Source organism: Procambarus clarkii, chromosome 21 (assembly GCF_040958095.1).
Source record: "Procambarus clarkii isolate CNS0578487 chromosome 21, FALCON_Pclarkii_2.0, whole genome shotgun sequence".
Classification (NCBI taxonomy): Eukaryota; Metazoa; Arthropoda; class Malacostraca; order Decapoda; family Cambaridae; genus Procambarus; species Procambarus clarkii.
The window spans coordinates 30105937-30126575 of NC_091170.1; the positions used below are offsets into that span (position 1 = coordinate 30105937).

The following is a 20639-nucleotide window of genomic DNA, read 5'->3' on the forward strand; positions in this document are numbered from 1 at the left end:
TGAGTATGGGGTGCACAATAAACTAGCCTCCTTCGGCGGCAACAATCAATCAATCGTCGTCCCTTCACTCTCTAGTGTGTGGTCTGGTCAACATATTTCAGCCACGTTATTTTGACTCCTTGTCTGCATTACGTTGGTAATTTTGCTTATATATTTTGCTGAAGTTCTGTTTTTGTTAACTGTTGAGACTGATTATTACCAATTTTTTGTTATTAAATATTATTTGAATTGATTTTGTTCCAGCAGTTGAGATGATTTTTGTTGTGTCTATTGAGGTTGTTATTGAAGCTCAGGGAGATGTTATGGCAAATAAAATCACTGTCCTTGACTTTTATTGTCGTATTTGTTAGTGATAGAATATCTAATAATTTCCTCGTCTGTTAATGTGCTCAATGCTACAGTGAAATTCTAAATCAGAAGAATAATGTCCGAGTAGGTTTTGCTTCAAATTAGGGCTTGCTCGAGGGTCGCTGCGTCTCACTATATAGCGAGTGCGCTGTTAACATACCTATTTACTGCTAGGTAACAGGGGCATTCAGGGTGAAAGAAACTTTGCCCATTTGTTTCTGCCTCGTGCGGGAATCGAACCCGCACCACAGAATTACGAGTTCTGCGCGCTATCCACCAGGCTACGAGGCCCTGTGTGTGTGTGTGTACTCACCTAGTTGTGCTTGCGTGTGTGTGTGTGCAAGTGCTCGTGTATGTGCGTGCATGACTGTAAGGGGCGGGTCACTGTCACCGCCCACCACCCTCACTGGGCCCCTGCCATTGGTCCAGCAGCTCGCGATCTCCTCCCACGGTGGGCGGAGTTCCACTCAAAAGCGGTTCGTTACTTCTCATGATAAAGTGATTTTTTTTGCTTGCAATGCCCTGGTTATTGCTTACAATGTCACTGCTATTGCTTGCAACATCCGGGCTATTTCTTGCAATATCTTTGCTGTTGCTTGCAGTGTCCTTACTATTGCTTTCATTTTTTTCTTAAACGTGAAGTTTGGCTTCACGTTATATATATATATATATATATATATATATATATATATATATATATATATATATATATATATATATATATATATATATATAGGGTACCACCTCTGGTGCCAATGTGGGGACCCATAGCCTCGGAGAAGAAAATAAAAAGTATTCAGAGGAGACCTTGTGGTTTCTCACTGAACACTAATATTATCTTCTCCTACCACCCCCATTCTTTTGTATGTACACATATATATTTACTTTATTTGAACTTTGAACTATATATATATATATATATATATATATATATATATATATATATATATATATATATATATATATATATATATATATATATAATATGCATGTGTGCGAATATGCGCATGTATTTATATATATATGTGGATGTACTTACGTATGTATTGATGCACATATATGGCTGTAATTGTTATAAATGTTTATTAGACATTCAACTCACACATCTGAAGATAAAGGAGGTGACGATGTTTCTGTCCTTCCTGGATGACTCGATAATGGTCCAAAACTGACCGAAACGTCGTCACTGCATTCCGCGTTATTTTTATGAAATACTGTCTTCAATTCCACTCCATTTTAATTACCAGATGATGCATCAATCAGACACTTAGAGCAGAGATAATATAATTGTTTATATTATTATTATAATAATTATTATGCAAATAATTGCTGTATTTAATAATTATCACTCTTTTTTCTGCTGGGTCATGATGGAGGCTGGCCTCGGATGAAAGAGGGCTGTACTCACCTAATTGTGTGCTTGCGGGGGTTGAGCTTTGGCTCTTTGGTCCGTTGTTTGGTTTGGTCCGTTGCTGTGTAAGGTTTTGGAGGTCATAAATGGAAATAAAAATTAAAAGTCATAAAAAAACAGTTCCATATTTTTATTAACAAAATATAATTCATCAACGAGTTATGTACAGCCGCTACTCTACGAGGATAATTTAGAAACAATTATAACTCTTCCATTGCACACAACACACACCTAGCGTCTCTTCAGGCCTATTACATAATGGATTACTGGGTTTTTGGTTTTTTTTTTTTACATTAGGCAGAAAAAGGACATACATGGAAACCCAATAAAAAACAAAAAAATCTGCACAGATGACCCATTTATTTCTAAACGATTTCATTAAAAATATGACACCCATAAAAATTTACTCCTTATTCCCTCCTCCCACCCCCCCAGCTTCTCACACATAAACCCACACATGCACGCAAATACACACACACTTACACACACACACACACACACACACACACACACACACACACACACACGCACACACACACACACACACCAAAACAGTTAACAGATGCTTTCCTTTGGTATCTTTCGGTTTAGATGCGATGAATGACTTTTTTTTTCTCTCCATTTTTTGTTTACTTTCGTAGTCTGGATAGATGAGAGAACGTGCATCCAGGAGAAATAGCTGAGGGGCGTCTGTCTCGTTTACTTTTAGGTTTTCTCGGGATTTTTCGTTCCGTTTTTGGTAAAAAAGAGAGAAAGCTGTTGTGTTCCTCGCCACTGCTTGCAGTTCGAGCATTCGCTGATGACTGTATAGCTCTTTTTGCTTTGAATTTATGTCAGAATGTATTATTTCCATCGGGATAAATATAATAATATATATATACATTTTTACACTAATTCTTAATTCCTTGTGAGCTTTGGTGCACCTGACCAACCAGACTAGTTGGGTACCGAGTCAGGTTCATGGAGGTCAGGTCAGGTTCAAATATATATATATATATATATATATATATATATATATATATATATATATATATATATATATATATATATATATATATATAAACATGAATAAACCGGTATTTTTTGTATTATAACAGATCGCGAGCAAAATTTGGCTTCTGTGTATTGGTATGACCCTCAGTCCAGCCCCCCCTTTTCGGTGGAGCTTCTGTCACCCTTGAAGGGGGAAGTTTCAGTCAGCCAACATGAGTGGAAGTGCTGCGTTAGAACAAGTTAGTCCACCACGAGGGGAAAAGTTTTGAGCCTTTGTCAGTAGTATCATGTAGAGTTAAATGGCAAGTTTTTCTCTGAATGCTCTGTATTCCCTTCTCCGAGGCTATGGGTCCCTACAATTGCACCAGAGGTGGTACCTAATATATATAATAATTACCCGGCGACGGCTCCGTGCACGGGGCGTTCCGAGCTCTCTTCTTTTTGGCTTTTGGAGGTAATACTTCCGAGTTCCATCGTCTTTGTTTTCGTCTTAGCTTTGCTTCTACTCTACTCGAACCCTCTTGGCTGCACACTCGGCGCTGACCCCATCGTCATTCGAAGTGGTGACGTCGATGTGCTCTTTGTCTGTGTCCTCATCCATCGCTTCCTCATCGACGACTGCATCGTCTGTAGTAGAGTCCGTTACCTTGTCGACAAACGAGCGAATCTCGTCGCTGAAGTAGTTAGTTGACGTATCGACAGTGGAGCTGCTGGAGTCCGGCGCCTCTGGAGAGTCCGGCGGATTGGGACCTTCTAGTTCGTGCTTCTTGAGGTGGCGGTCAAGGTTGGTCTGCTGGCCGAAACAGCGGTCACACAGCGGACACTTGAAGGGCTTTTCCTTGTTGTGGATGTTGCGCACGTGACGCTGGAGGTTGGACGAGATGCTGAAGGAGCGCTCGCAGTACTTACACTTGTAGGGCTGCTCCCCGGTGTGAGTCCTCAGGTGGCGGGTCAGGTTGGCAGATCGCGGGAACACCTTTCCGCAGAACTTACAGGAGTAGCGATCCTTGGCGCGGGGCATGTGGGAAGCCATGAGGTCATACGGGCGGCTGATGTCCCCGTACGGGCGACCCGCGTTGGACATATGGGCTTTAAGCATGTCTAGCCCCGTGGTGCGGTTGAGGCCGAGCCCCATGCTGGCCATGCTGGTGGGGGGGAAGTATGGCGGCAGCATAGGGTAGCGGCTGCCTGCTAGACCGCCCCCCGGCAGTAATGGACTGCGGTCTAAGCTGCGGTCAAGTGTGCGATACATGTCGAGAAGAGCCGCTGGATGAAGGGGTCGAGGATACGCCAGTGGCAGCTTAGTGGGGGTGTCTAGTAAGGAGGGGGGCTGTGGGGGGGCTGGGGTGAGCGGGGTGCTGCTGGTGGTGTCCTTCAGCAGCTCGCTGATGCGCAGGAACGGGTGGTCTGGGCGAGGCCGAGGCTCCTCTACAGACTTGACCTCGACGGGAGCTGGCGAGCGAAGCCGCTCTTCCATCGAGTCGCTGTTGTGGGAGAGGATGTCAAACCTACCGAGGAACAGTTCGTCTCTCTCCCCTTCCTTGCGCCTGAGAGTCAAGTCCAGCGGCTGCTCTTTCCTCTCGTGGGGCCGGCCGCGGGTGCCCTCTGCCCTCACCTCCTTCTGCGACGCCTCAGGTGTCCGGCGCCGGTACTCCAGAGGCTCCCGATGGTCGTCGGAAACCTCATTGGACTCAGATCTGCGCGGCGACTCCCTCGTCGGGAACACCGACGCCTGTTTGGGCGAGTGCGAGGGCGAGAGGCGAGGCGGAGGCTGCAAGGAGGCAGCTTCTCTGCTGGCAGACTCCGTGGACTCGGGTCGAGGGGATATTAACATGCGACTGCTGACGTCATTAGACTCCTTCTCCTCCTTGGGGATGGAGAAGGGCTGCTCGCGGGAGCCGGTGTTCTGGAAGGGGAGGAGAAGAGAGGAGGTGAGGAGCGGGTGCTGAGGGCCGCCCACCAGGGAGGGCAGGGAAGGGAACATGGGGTAGCCTGAGAGCAGTGAGGGCGGAAGAAGGGGCAGCGGTGGCCGTGGGTACATCATAAATGGGTTTGGTGGGGAGGAGGAGACGGTGCCCATGGAGAGCCCAGTGTGGGGCTGCTTGTCGTGCAGTGACTGCGGGCCGGTGTGCAGTGACAGCGACGGCGCAGTGTCGCAGAATCTCTTGTGCTTGGCCAGGGACGTCACGGTGGAGAAGGCCTGGCCGCACTTGGTGCATTTGATCTGCAGGCGGCAGTCTGCGTGCATGCGCTTGTGGCGGCACAGGTTACTGAACTGCGTGTACGCCTTGAAGCACACCTCGCACTGGAACGGCTTCACCGAGGAGTGGATGTGCGTGTGCTGCTTGAGGCCGGAGCTGGTGGCGAAGGTCTTGCCGCACTCGGGACACGCGTGAGAGCGCGCCCCCGCGTGCTGGTTGCGGATGTGCTTCTGCAGCACCATAGCGTCCGTGAAGACCCGCGGGCAGTTCTCACACGGGTACCGCTTGTACTCCCCGTGCACCGTCTTGTGCTGGATGAGGTTGGGTCGCCAGGCGAAGGCGCGCGGGCAGTAGTCGCAGCGGTACTGACCGGCGGCGAATCCGTGGGCGGTCACCAGGTGGTCGTCTAGCCTGCAGGAAGGATAGAGAGGGCAAGTGGTGAGTGTGAGTCGTCCGCCTAGCCTGCAAGGGGGGACAGAGAGGAGGGGATAGTAAGTGGGGGATGTCCGCCTAGCCTGCAAGGGAGGACAGAGAGGAGGGGATAGTAAGTGGGGGATGTCCGCCTAGCCTGCAAGGGAGGACAGAGAGGAGGGGATAGTAAGTGGGGGATGTCCGCCTAGCCTGCAAGGGAGGACAGAGAGGAGGGGATAGTAAGTGGGGGATGTCCGCCTAGCCTGCAAGGGAGGACAGAGAGGAGGGGATAGTAAGTGGGGGATGTCCGCCTAGCCTGCAAGGGAGGACGGAGAGGAGGGGATAGTAAGTGGGGGATGTCCGCCTAGCCTGCATGAGGGATAGGGACGGAAGAGGTAGTAAATATGGATTGTTCACATAGATTGCAAGAGGTGTTGACGTAAGCAGTATTGAAGCAATATTAAGCTTCAAATAAAAGCGTAAGCTGTACCGAATTAAATTATCTTCAATACGTATATTTGAATATTCATCTGATGTATATGATAACACACTAAGGGTCATCTTTGGTTCTATTAATGGGACCTAATAACATATTTAGGGTCGTCTTGGGTTCTATTAATGGGGTTTGATAACATGCAAAGTGTCGTCGGGAGTTCTGTTATCGGTGTCTGATAACACACTAAGGGTCGTTTTGGGTTATATTATCAAGGGCTGAGTAAGCTAAAATAATGATAATTTCAAATTGTTTAGTCTCGGGAAAATTGTCTCATAATAGATCAGGTGAGGATTCAGAAATAAAATAATTTCCTATGACAGCAACATAGGATGCAAAAATTAACGAAAAGGATAATCTGCTTCTTAGGGCTTCTCAAAGTCCCCAAATAAAAACAAATCAAATGAAAAGTCCGCTGATCACGACGAAACATTTATTTCTTACTAAAACTTTTTTGTTCTCAAATAAAGAATACAAAAAACCTTCAATAACGAGGAAAGAATAACCTTCAACGTATCAAACCTCCAATTTAATACAAAACAAACAAAAATCACAGAGCAATAGAGAGAAGAAACATTAAACTATATACCGCTATCTTTCTTGAACTTACTCGTCATAATCTGTAAAGTTCTTGTCACACTGAAGACACCTGAATCTTGCAAGGTCGTCGTCTTCGTCCTCCTCCTCGTCGTCCCCTGTGTTCTCAGAGCGGTCCTCCGGCGACCCCACCTGCAGCTGGTCATCTGTGAGAGGTAGGAAGTAAATGGTTTGTTAAACACACACACGGAGAGAGAGAGAAAGAAAGAGAGAGAGGGAGGGTCGGGCAAGAAGTGATATGATTAATTAATAATAATAAAAATGTATATAGTATGATATATAGGTATATAGGTGTATGGTATATAGTATGTGGTGGTGGTATGTGAATATGGTATATACGGTATGTGGTACTATATGTGGCGAGGAATTAATGTGTTTGTGTGGGACGTGGTGGTGGTGACATGTGATTGTGTGCAGGGGTGGTATGTGTATAGTGGTAGTGGTTGTGCAGCCAGTGGTGGTGGTGGGAGAGGAGGAATGGATGATGGAGGGTATACTGTACACAGTGGTCAGTTGATTGCATATATACATATATATGCAATCAATACATATATATTGCATATATACATATATGTGAGGTATACAATCCAGAGTCCACAGGTGGTTGGAAGGATTACCACTCATCGTTCTAGCTGTTTGAACAACCCCACACAATGAAAATAACAGAACAGTTAAACCTAGAGCTCGCATTGAAACATAATTAAAACAAATACATAATCCGAACATATTTAACTGTAAAAACAGCCCAAACAGAGCAACAATGACAAAAATCCGTACACTGCATAATACAAATATAAGTAATCCACACTGTAGTTTGAAGTTCACATTCACATGTAGTTCTCATTCACAGTTTAGGAGGTATTAGATAAAATGGGAGGGAAGTGGCTGTATGCTGATGGCACCGTTGGGAAGCTGGCACTGTTGCATGTGCCGTGTAGCTTATTCGTGTAACGACTGTTTATGTTCATATCTCCCGATAAGAGTTTGAACTGATTCTACAATCAACGACCAGTGAGGCTTCATATCCCAGTTTCAAAAGGAACCTTTCATTACCATTAAACTTAAGGGCTATTAATTTCATGTCAGTTGATAAATGACGTTCTCAAGATAAGTTCAGAAATGATTTTCTCCTTCTCCATAGACAAAGACCCAGAATAGGACTTGTACTTAGTTAGTCATAAGATAATTCTTCCTAAACAACAGCACTGTAAAGTGAGAATTGTTCCTCTGTTGAGCTAATTCTAACTCATTTAGAAACAATGGTTATCCGTAATGCACTTACCAACAGCTGAGGTGTCTAGATCTATGACGGCTTTCCGGATGAGAAGGAGCTCCTCTGAGGGTGGGATGTCTCTTATGGCCTCGTAGAAGATCTGAAAGAAGGATGTCAACAAAGACTTACGAAAGATCCAAATGAACGAGACGAATGTTTGTTTCTTTAAAAGGTGGTGTTTGAGTGAAGGCTTAAGAGATAATTAAGGAGTTCGTGGATTCGCTCGAGGGAGATTTACTGATGAGTGTAATATATGTGAATGAAGATACAATGATATGGATGTCTCACATGGGGAAAAAGGTATAATATTTATATGAGGGATTGCAATTCCAAAAATCATCTAGTAGAATACCGAGAGAAGCACACACACACACACACACACACACACACACAACACACACACACACACACACACACACACACATACACACACACATACACACACACACACACACACAACACACACACACACACACACACACACACATACACACACACATACACACACACATACACACACACACACATCCCGTACAAACACATTACACAGACACTCGAGAAGATGTGATCACCGAACTCAAGATCTAAGACAAAATGACAACATCTTCAACGACAACGAACGAATGAACGTTCACCGGTGAACACTAAAATCCCACAAGAACTAAACTTGTATAATCCTCACAAGTCGTGAGACAAATGGAAGGAATTGAGGACAAATATCGAGCAGGTCGTAATTATACTCGGTTTTAAAAACATCCAAACTAAAGGTAAGACTCCCACAGAGCCACACTCACCTGTCCAGCGAGCAGCAGGTGCCGGAGGTTGCCATAGACAGGTGAAGAGGCCACACGAACGTGACGAAGCCAGTTACCCATTTCACCTGCGTCCAGCCACCCTCGAAGTCCAGACCTCATCGATACCACCTGAACGGAGAGAGAGAGATTGAGATCGTTAGAGATTGAGTGATAGAGAGAGAGAGAGGGAGGAGAAGGAGGAGGAGGGAGAATGAGGGAGAGAAATGGAGAGAATGCCGGTGGAGGAGAGGGAACAGGTGGAGATAATTCGATTGAAGGAGAGGGGGAGTACCTATCGGGTACTCTTGCTCCATCTCTATTTAATAACAAACACCGTGTTTATGGCCCAATCACCTGAGGAGGCAAAGTCTATAGTGTCGTCTAAACTGAGGAATTTTAACACTAATGGCTCCCCCTCTCTTGTTTAATTGATTGGACGTAAGAGTGGTCTTTCGTGTATATGTGTACTCACCTGTGTTCGCGGGGGTTAAGCTTCAGCTACTGGGCCACGCCTTCCTTCCAAACATCGGTTTCATTGCCATCAAATATAAGCAGACGCCGTGCCACAATAACATGACGGGAGAGATGAAAGCCTGTCCACCAGCCAGGATGATGAAACGCCGATGTTTCGGGTCGGCCTGAATGTTTGCCTGTTACGGAAGCGGATTTCTTGTTCACTGTAAACTATGTTGTTCCATGTGGCATACGAACCTCGTTTACCTTTGCAGGTGAGGTTTTTTAAGTGTAAAGGAATGTGTTTTCTTGCTCATATAACGTTGTGTTTCTTTTAATATTGTTTTAGTAGGTATTACCTGGTTGATACCTGGTTGATGGGGTTCTGGGAGTTCTTCTACTCCCCAAGCCCGGCCCGAGGCCAGGCTCGACTTGTGAGAGTTTGGTCCACCAGGCTGCTGCTTGGAGCGGCTGGCAGGCCCACATACCCACCACAGCCCGGTTGGTCTGGCACTCCTTGGAGGAATAAATCTAGTTTCCTCTTGAAAATGTCCACGGTTGTTCCGGCAATATTTCTTATGCTTGCTGGGAGGACGTTTTCTTGTGGAGAAAAACAAAAAACACGTTGCTTACATCTACAGGCGCGTCCTGGTTTTCCTTCCTGGTGTCCTCCTCTTTCTCCTCCTTCCTTAATTTCAGCACTCCTATTCCTCCTCCCTCCTTTCCTTCAGAGCATCTTCTTCCTCCAGATTCCTAACCTTCTTCCTCCTTCACTTAAGACCATCCTCCTGCACCTCTTTTTACTTGTTATCTGCGTTCTATTTTTATGAAGAATTTACATCCCATTAGAGAAGCCTCACGTGTTCCTTCCTACTCCCTCCCTTCCTTATTTTCAGTAATCTTCCTTAACCTCTCCTGAATGAGAAGCTTTCTCACCTCTCACCACCACCTCTCTAAATCTCTCTCACCACCACCTCTCTAAATCCCTCTAAATCCCTCTCAAACCTCTAACCTCTCACTTCTCAAACCTCTCGCCTCTCACTCCTCAAGCTCTGATCTGAAACACCTCTTATCAAGCCCTCCTGACCCCCCCCCCCACAAACCACTAACCACTCCCCCCCCTCATCCAACCGAGGTCCACCTATCTGGTGTGATCCCCGCGATAACTAAAGCGCCATAAAAGTAACACCGACACACGATAACAGAGATAACACCCCAAGTTGGTAATCCGTGAATTATCTCGCCAAGACAGTACGCCAGATTGAACGAAGGTGGGAGGGGGGCGGGATGATGGGGGGAGTGTTGGGAGCGGGTAAGGGGATGGGGGGGGGAGGGGGCCTGACTAGCTGGTGTAATTAACAATTATTGTTAATACATGAGGGAGAGGTGGTGGGAAGGGTGAGTGATGGGGTCAAGGAAGATAGGAGTGAAGGGATGGATGGGCTGGTGGTTTAGAGAGAAGGGAGAGAGAGAGAGAGAGAGAGAGAGAGAGAGAGAAAGGGGGGAGGTAGAGGGGGGGGGGGGTGAATTAAGCAAGACTGCTCCTCCTCCTGCTCCCCCACACACGTCTCTCATAAGCATCCCAACACCGAGAATAACATCAATATCCCAGGCAATACTCACCTGCTTCCCCTCACCCCCCCCCCTTTTCCCAACATCACCACCCCATGCCCAGTCCCTGCAGCACCTTCCCCCCTCCCCCCTTCCTTTACCATCTCTCCTAGCAAAACAACCCTCCCCTCCTCTTGCCCGCCTTCCCCTAGTAACAACACCCAAAATTGCCCACCTCCCTTAGTAATACCCCCCCCCCCCCCCTCACCCTTGCCCACGTTCCCAAGTAAAACCACCCGCCCCTTATCCATTTTCCTTAGCATCGTCCTCCCTTCTCCACCTGCCCTAGCAACTCACTTCCCCAGAGTAACACCCACCTGCCCACCTCCCACTACCAACACCTCCTTGCTTCTATATTGCACCAATATAGAAGCACCAATATAGAAGCATTAAGAAATAAGGGCCAATAGGCCCTTTGCAGTTCCATCCTTCCCTTTAATTTACCCAATTTATACCCATTGTTTCATGTTCTATCTTGTGTTGAAAGTTTTGTTCACCTCATCCAAAACTGTTGTAACATATCACCTCACCCAAATGCGGGCATATAAGATGAAAGCTGTTTACATAATAGCATAGAACTGTTTAGTGCTTACAGGTTATAGTTGTGTGTGTGTGTAAACTAAAGTCTTTGACAATGTAATACGTTATTACGAAACGCGTTCAAGTGTCGCGTCAGACTAGGAGAATTGATTTTTCAATTACAATCGACAGTGAAAAGAAACATAAGAAATATGGAGAAAATTCGTGTTAGAATTATTAATCTTACTTTTTCGGTCACACACACACACACACACACACACACATATATATATATATATAATATATTATAATATGTGTGTCTGTGTGTCTGGAAGCTATGCTATATTGGATCCAGATTTCACTATCCCCCCTGTAATCTCCGGTATATATATTTCTGTGAATGCTCCAAATATTGAATTTAACTCTATTAGGAGGCCATATATGAGCAAAGTTTTATTTCTCGAGTTTGACTTCAGGTCTTGTATGTTGGGAAAATATAAACCACTTTCCATAGTGTGAATCACTTCTGATAGGTTAGAAGAGTTCTCTTCCCTCTCCCTCGTGATCCGAGGTGTGTTGTAGGGCCATGATTAGTTCAATTTTGATAGTAGTAGTAGTAGTGGTACGTTGAAGATTATAATGTGTGTAGGGGAGTGGAGTACGTAAGTTGATGGTGCCTTGGCGCCTTCTTCCTTGCACCATCTTACATTGTTTCTGTCTGCCTGTTTCCCCGTCTCTTATGTGTGCACTACTCTGCTTCTCTCTGCCCCTATAACGCTCTGTGCCTCTCACGTGGAAGTCTGGGGGGGGGGGGGAATGGGGCATTCAAGACCATTTCCTATCTTTAATTGGGAGTTGACATGACTTAGGGTGGAAAAATGTGTGCAACTGTTGTTCAACATTGCAACACGAGCGTAAGATGATGTCAGAGGGACACCGGGCACTGCTGACATGTTGCAGTCGCTCTTGTCACAGTTGATGTTGATACGCGGAGTCTCTCTCCCGGGTGGTATGACAGTATGCGTCATACCTCGACGAACACCGTGCGTTCCTTCCAGTGTTGCTTGAGCCGTGTACGTCATGTGAGACATTCCGCCACCTCATATACTGACGTACACACACTCACACACACACACACACACACACACACACACACACACACACACACACACACACACACACACACACACACACACACACACACAAACGGGACGCGAACAAGGGGACACAGGTGGAAACTGAGTACCCACATGAGCCACAGGGACGTTAGAAGGAAATTTTTCAGTGTCAGAGTAGTTAACGGATGGAATGCATTAGGCAGTGATGTGGTGGAGGCTGACTCCATACACAGTTTTAAGTGTAGATATGATAGAGCCCATTAAGTTCAGGAACCTGTACACCAGTTGATTGACAGTTGAGAGGCGGGACCAAGGAGCCAAAGCTCAACCCCCGCAAACACAACTAGGTGAGTACACACACACACACACACACACACACACACACACACACACACACACCTAACGCTCACACAAACAGTCCTCTGTATTGAAAATCCTCACAATAACGAAGGCAAGCCTTAAAATGTTTACCGCTTGTCACTTGGAAAAAAACAGGCATGACCTGAGCGTCTTTTGTTCTTCCTGTGTTCTTCATGTGTGCTCTTGTGGTGATCTTTTTGTTCCCCGTGTGTGCAGAGTGTGTGTCTAATGTATTCCGGACCAGGACACCACTTGTGCCCTTGTTCTCAGGTGTGTGTGTGTGTGTGTGTGTGTGCCCAACTACCTCTCCTCATCCCCCTGTTATGCTTGCTGGAGGTTGAGTTATACTTCATGCTTCCTCAGGCTCCGCCTCTAGTGACCTTTCAGCCGGCTGATATACAGTATAGTTTTCCTTCACTCTTGAACTGTGTTCTGACTGCATTTGTATTCCCGAATGAGGACTCCTTCTCTTTCTTCCTTTTCTTAAGAGCAGCCACGCAGTTTCCACACACGCAGTTGACGGTGAGGAAGAGGGAGAGAGAGAGGTGGACGGAGGGAGAAGTGGAGGAAAGGGCAGGTGAAGGAGAGACAGAGAGGGGGGAGACATGACAAAGTCGTATGTAATACTTAGTGAGATATACTCTTTTTTTTCCACTCAGTCTATGTTCACAGTGCATACTAATACAACACGAGGTAGTCGATAGATGCTTGAGACTCAGAGGAGTCATAAAGATGTTAGACTGTTTTCTTGCCATGAGGGTAGGGGAACATGGAATGAAATTAAGAAGCAGGTTGTAGAAGCAAACTCCATTCTTAATTTTAACAGTCGACATAATAGGAAAATAGACCAAGAGTCAAGTTAACCGGCGGCGAGAAAGGCGTGATCCAAGAGCTAATGCTCGATCTTGCAGACACAAAGAGGGAATGTACACCACAAGCACAATTAGATGAGTACACACACACACACACACACACACACACACACACACACACACACACACACACACACACACACACACACACACACACACACACACACATACAGAGCTCGAGAAGACCAGGAATCTGTACACCAGTAGATTGACGGTTGAGAGGCGGGACCAAAGAGCCGGAGCTCAACACCCCCCCCCCCCCCCCCGCAGGCCCAACTAAGTATTCACCTAGTTGTGCTTGCGGGGATTGAGCTCTACTCTTTCGACCCGCCTCTCAACTGTCAATCAAGCAACTGTGAGTACAACCAGGTGAGTACACACACACACACACATACACACACACACACACACGCACACACACTATCCTTATCTCCTGCTTTGGAGACAAGGGTCTCCTGGATACACGCCGCGGTGGAGGGTCGTGGGTGGGGTCAGAGCCAGTGTTTATGATCAACCATCCCTGGCATTAGCTCACCGGGGAAGACAAGATTGGCGTCGTTCGTAGGTGTTCCTTTGTTGTGAAGCGAGTGCTTGTCAACAGTGATGTCTGGAGGAGAGGCAAGGCTATCTTTAGACTTGGCATCAGAGGCTGTACCCATAACAACTTAACACAAATTGTTACAGCTCTGGCTTCGCTGCTGTGTTCCAGCGGCGGAACACTAACTTACAGCTTCAGACTTGAGCTTAGTAACACACAGCTTACAAATCTGCAGTGTTGATGCCAACAGCAGAAGGAATATTAACAGCAGTAGTATTGGTAATTATAATTGAGATTTAATTGAAAGAAGTATTTTTCCTTGTCTGTGCCTGAGAGTAAGGGAAGAGAGGCGCTCTCTCACTCTAGTCCGTTTTCGAGAGCTTTCTCCCCAACGTTAAGTAACCGCCGTGTTAAAGTATCTTGTCAACCTCCCTCACTCCCTCCCTGGAGGCTTAGTAGTGTTCAGTCTCTCTCTCTTGTTCTCCTTCCTTCTCCTCCTCCTCTCTTTCTCTCATTGTATTTATCTCATCCTACGAGAATGTATTTTTCTGTGAGGACTAGTAGGTAGTACAGTCCTCACACCCTCAACCACCACCACTACTAATGTCACCGCTGCCACCGTCAGTGCCATCGTCAGTGCCACCGCTGCCATCGTCAGTGCCACCGCTGCCACCTTCACTGCCACCACCACAACTCCCTCCACCCCAACTCACAACAACCGATCACACAGCAACACAAAACATCACATTCTCTCTTCTGTCACTTCAAAACCCCCCACCTCAACCTGCCCCCCACCACCACCCCACCAAACCACCAAAGCCCTTGTAGCCCCCTACTATCTCCTCGCCCCCCACCTCAACCTTCCCTTCCCCCCCCTCCCAACCCCACCATAGCCCCCGTAGCCACCACTAACTGTCACTACTCTCCCCCTCTGAAGAGCGTTACTCCAGTTTACCGCTAATCTGCGCAGCGGGACCCAAGGGATTACCTCGGGAATAATTTTCACCTTTATTTACGCCGCCCGTGCCTGCTCGCGCTCCGTCGGGTTCCATCGGCTGGCCGCGGGTTGATCGGTCGACGTCTCCTCTCAATCCCTGTCTTCCTGGCTTGCTTCCTCGCCACCTCTCAGTTCCTGGATTCCTTGCTATATGGAGCGCCTATAGCTGTCTGGGTTCGAATCCTTCACGAGGATGAGTTTTGTGATATATATATATATATATATATATATATATATATATATATATATATATATATATATATATATATATATATATATATATATATATATGTCGTACCTAGTAGCCAGAACGGACTTCTCGGCCTACTATGCAAGGTCCGATTTGCCTAATAAGCCAAGTTTTCATGAATTATTTGTTTTTCGACTACCTAACCTACCTAACCTAACCTAACTTTTTCGGCTACCTAACCTAACCTAACCTATGAAGATAGGTTAGGTTTGGTTAGGTTCGGTCATATATCTACGTTAATTTTAACTCCAATAAAAAAAAATTGACCTCATACATAATGAAATGGGTAGCTTTATCATTTCATAAGAAAAAAATTAGAGAAAATATAATAATTCAGGAAAACTTGGCTTATTAGGCAAATCGGGCCTTGCATAGTAGGCCGAGAAGTGCATTCTGGCTACTAAGTACGACATATATATATATATATATATATATATATATATATATATATATATATATATATATATATATATATATATATATATATATCAAGTCGATTGTCAACAAGTCGACAATCGACTTGAGAATGGTCCAGGACGGACTGAAACGTCGTCGTCCCTTCAACTTCTAGTGTGTGGTCTGGTCAATATATATATATATATATATTGAGTTCGAGTCACTTCTGGGGTGTGAGTTTTCAGTTGCATATTGTCCTGGGGACCATTCAGGCTTGTTCGCATTTGTGTTACTCACGTGTGCCCCAAAGAATGAGGTGATTTGGTAAAATGCTATGCCCAAGATTACTATCCGAGTGCCGGCGGTGGGGTGGTTCAAATAGCCTCGGCTATCACCTCATTATGTCCGGTCGTGATGGTCAAGTGGATTAAGGCGTCTTGTACATACCAGTTGCGTTGCTCCTGGGAGTATGGGTTCGAGTCACTTCTGGGGTGTGAGTTTTCAGTTGCATATTGTCCTGGGGACCATTCAGGCTTGTTCGCATATATATATATATATATATATATATATATATATATATATATATATATATATATATATATATATATATATATATATATATACCGTCAGCAATAGATTTATCTGACCTAATTGCCGTTTCCTATAGAGATAGAGGATTTTAAGGTCATAAGTTATTTATTTTGGTGGAAGAAAAATGGCGTGTTGGTCTCCCCGTTGTGCTCTTGTGGCTGCAGAGGTTTGTGGGTCTCGTTTCAGTGTGTTCGAGGCTCTAGAGTATAATGATTTAAGTGGTATTTAGCTAGAGTACTTTGTATGGGTCGTAAGTCAAATTCCTGAAAAAAAACAGAAATAAAAACGCATGGAGGTTGAAAATTTATTTACATGTAATTAGTTTAACAACGTGAATGGAATGGAATAGCTACGAGGTGTAGCTACGAGGTGTAGCTACGAGGTGTAGCTACGAGGTGTAGCTACGAGATGTAGCTACGAGGTGTAGCTACGAGATGTAGCTACGAGGTGTAGCTACGAGCTGTAGCTACGAGGTGTAGCTACGAGCTGTAGCTACGAGGTGTAGCTACGAGGTGTAGCTACGAGGTGTAGCTACGAGATGTAGCTAACGTTAAACTAAGAGCAGCGGTCAGTGAAGCTAAAGATAGTCAATAACACAAAGCAACGCAAAGCAAGCCAAATGGAAGGATGGGGCGAGGGGGAAGTACAGGAGGCAGGTGAAGGAGCCATTCAAAGATGGTGGGAATGGATAGAGGAACTGAATGATAGCGGAGATAGGGAGGGGGGAAACGAGGGAGGTAATAAGGAAGAAGGTGGAGGAGGAAGAGTCGGGGGATTCGAACGAGTGGTCTAGGGGGTGTTGCGGCGAAAGTAATCCCCCACGCGTCCTCGCCTCCACACAGACACCATCAGCCACCTCCCGCATCTCTTTCACACAAGCTTTTCACCGCGTCCCTCCGCCTCACTACCACCATTCACGCCCGGAAAATCCCCCATCCCCGTCAAAATCATTCCCCCCCCCCCTCCCAGTCCCTCCTTTCCCTTCCCCTTCCTCGTCCCTCTCTTCCTATTCCTGATGAGCATCATCATCGCCCCCCTCCCCTTTCTCGCGCGTTTTTAAATACGCTTGTGTGTGTGTGTGTGTGTGTGTGTGTGTGTGTGTGTGTGTGTGTGTGTGTGTGTGTGTGTGTGTGTGTGTGTGTGTGTGTGCGCGCGCGTGTGTGTGTGCGCGCGTGTGTGTGTGTGTGTGTGTCTGTGTGTGTGTGTGTTTACTATTTGTGTCTGCAGAATCGAGCTATTAGCTCTTGGACCCTGCCTTTCTCGCCAATCTAAATTTCCTCTGTTATATCTACTACTACATATATTTCTAACACACACACACACATCCTCCAGGATGCAGCCTGTAGTAGCTGTCTAACTCCCAGGTACCTACTTACTGCTTGGTGAACAGGTGCATCATGGTGAAATAAACTATGCCCATTTGTTTCTGCCTTGGCCTGGAATCGAACCCGGGCCATTAGGACTACGACCCCCAAGCGCTGTCTACTCAGCCGCGAGGCCCCTCAAGGCCGGTGTGTGTGTGTGTGTATTCACCTAGTTGTATTCACCTAGTTGTGTTTGCGGGGGCTGAGCTCTGGCTCTTTGGTCAGTGTGTGTGTGTGTGTGTGTGTGTGTGTGTGTGTGTGTGTGTGTGTGTGTGTGTGTGTGCGTGCGTGCGTGCGTGCCAGGTGTGTACGGTGACGCTGAACAAACATGGCCGACAATGAGGCTGGAAGGGAGGGGGGGGGGGGTGAGCGAATAAGGGAGGGACAGAGAAAAGGAGGGAGGGAGGGGGAACTCAGATTGATGGAAAGGGGAGGGAGGGGGAGGGGGGTGGGAAGAGGTAGATATAATGACTATATCACATATCTGACCAAATGATTTATTCCTCTCCTCCCGTGACACCAAACAACTGACCGGAATGACCAGAATGAAGAAAGTAATTAAATAGATAATAATAGATAATAATAGATAATAATAAATAATAATAATAATATTAATAATAATAATAGCAGCATTAACAATAGTAACTGACTATTACAATTCGTATTATCATCAATTTCTTAAGTGTTTTCTCAATGTTATTATTTTCTTTTAACAAAATATAAAACACACACACACAAAGTATTCCTTAAAGATAAAGGGTAGTATGGTGTGAGGGAATGTGGGGGGGGGGGCAGACGGAATGAAGAAGAAGGAAAGGAGGAAGAGGAGAAAGGGAAGGCAAAACTGGTGTACGAAAAAGAAGAGAGACTGGTGGAAAGTTTTAAAGATAAATACGAAAAGCAAAGGAGTCCTGATCGTCACCTCCAGATCGTACACTGCACCGCCCATTTCTCTCTGGAGGGAGGAAGGGAGGTCGAGCCTCTTGAAACACCGCCCAGGTACTGTCCAGGTACACCAATATGGACGGGAATGAAAGAAAGAGAGAGAGAGAAAAAAAAAGGTCCAAGCAATCATTACGAAGAATTTCCTCAAATCGCCTTACCTTCACCACCTTTTGAAAGACAAAATGAAAAACGATTGAGACAGCTCCCCACACCTTTCTCTCTCTCTCTCTCTTCCTCTCTCTTTCTCTCGGGCATAAAGCCGCCGGCCCACTGACCATCATTCCTCACTTCGGGGTTAGTCGTCTTGTCCAAGACTCCTGACGCCTTGAGACTCGTCGTGTTACTTGTTATTACGTAGTTACTTGAGAAGTAACTGCGTAGCGTTACTTACAGGAACGCTACTCAGCATTCACACGGTACCACTACATACAATAAGTAGCATCGACGCACAAAACAAGTAACATCTAAGCGAACAACACTGCAGAAGTAACATCACCATATGACGCCAGACATAAACTAGAAGACCTAGCGCCCAAGCAGCCAGCAACTGCTTGAAAGTAGCTTAGATAAATTAAAAGATAAATAGATGAATAGATTGAGAGAGAGAGAGAGAGAGAGAGAGAGAGAGAGAGAGAGAGAGAGAGAGAGAGAGAGAGAGAGAGAGAGGCAGACAGACATATATCAAGTTGAAAAAAGGGTCAGACGAAGGCAAAAGCAGTAGAAAAAAGTTGATTGAAGCTGAAAAAAAAACATGGTCACAGGGAAGAAGACATTGAGAGACAGGAACAGCCGAGAGAGTGATATACCGAAGGCTTTTCAGAGAGGAGCAGAGAACATGGGTGGCTACCCGTGGCGACGCCATAACCAGAGAGAGAGAGAGATAGAGAGAGAGACGGGGGGAGAGAGAGAGAGAAGCGACCAGCCATCGACCTTGGGGTACACCACTTCCGGCAGCGGCATACCTCAATCCAAACAGCCATCGGAAACGATCGCTGCCACAGCACGCAAGGACACGGCATCCTATCGCTGGCTTCACCACCTCCTCCTCTGACCCAAACTATCCCTGATCACTTAATTACAGTATCAGTGTGGCTTCGGGACAGTTAATTTACCTGGGCATTCCGAGGATTGCGGAGGCACAGCGCTTTCTGTCCCCCGGCCGCGATCCTCTATTCAGAGGCGTCGGTGTGGAAGATCCTATTCACACGAAGCTTCGACGGGATCCAACTCGTCGTTTATTAGGATTTAGCGGCGGTTTCCATCGATTTCCGGCGTCAACTGCGCAAAGTTCTTAGTACACAAGTTCGCTGGTAATTAATAAGCACTCGTCGCTCTAGGGAGCACGGGAGAAGAAACAAGGTATTAGCGTGAGTGTGGCTGGAAATTAAGACGAGGGTAAAACTCTCCTTCTGACGGCTGTTGCGGTCCGTGTCAGCCAACTGTCCCCGTCACTGATGTATCTATTTAGATACCCCAGACCTCCTTTCTCCGGCTCCCCTCCAGAGGGCCCTGCTGCTGCTGCTGCTGCTGCTGCTGCTACTGTTATTGCTGCGACTGCTGCTGCTTTTCTTGCTACTGCTACTGCTGTTGTTTTTGCTATTGCTGCTGCTATTCTTGCTGCGGTTGTTCCTGCTACTGTTGCTGCTGCTGTTCCTGCTGCTGCTGCTGCTGCTGCTGCTGCTAGTGCTGCAGTTATTATTGCTGCTGCTGCTGCTGCTAGTGCTGCTGTTATTGTTGCTGCTGCTAGTGCTGCTGTTATTGTTGCTGCTGCTAGTGCTGCTGTTATTGTTGCTGCTGCTAGTGCTGCTGTTAATATTGCTGCTGCCGCTCCGGCTACTGCTAATGGCGGGGGTGTTCACAAGGCGAAAATGAGAAAAGATAAAAGGAAGCGGCGGGCATCAGGAGAAGTTTTAAGATTTATTATTGAAACGTCCCATATCATGGTCCCATACCGACCGGCTTGGGAGCCGGTCGGCCGAGCGGACAGCACGCTGGACTTGTGATCCTGTGGTCCTGGGTTCGATCCCAGGCGCCGGCGAGAAACAATGGGCAGAGTTTCTTTCACCCTATGCCCCTGTTACCTAGCAGTAAAATAGGTACCTGG

At 46.3% G+C, this 20639-nt stretch overlaps 1 protein-coding gene across 2 annotated transcripts in view; it reads right to left on the reverse strand.

Annotated features, from left to right (window-relative positions):
• Window positions 1–1874: 1874 nt before the first annotated feature.
• The window catches only part of ham (hamlet), a 135834-nt gene continuing 117069 nt past the window's right edge, over window positions 1875–20639 (reverse strand). For both annotated transcript variants that reach the window (XM_069328248.1, XM_069328249.1), the window contains exons 3-6: window positions 8522–8650; window positions 7737–7827; window positions 6468–6600; window positions 1875–5364 (exon numbers count right to left, since the gene is read on the reverse strand). In XM_069328248.1, the coding sequence (XP_069184349.1) occupies window positions 3255–5364; window positions 6468–6600; window positions 7737–7827; window positions 8522–8650 (2463 nt within the window). In that variant the 3' untranslated portion in view covers window positions 1875–3254. The remainder of the gene's footprint in view (window positions 5365–6467; window positions 6601–7736; window positions 7828–8521; window positions 8651–20639) is intronic.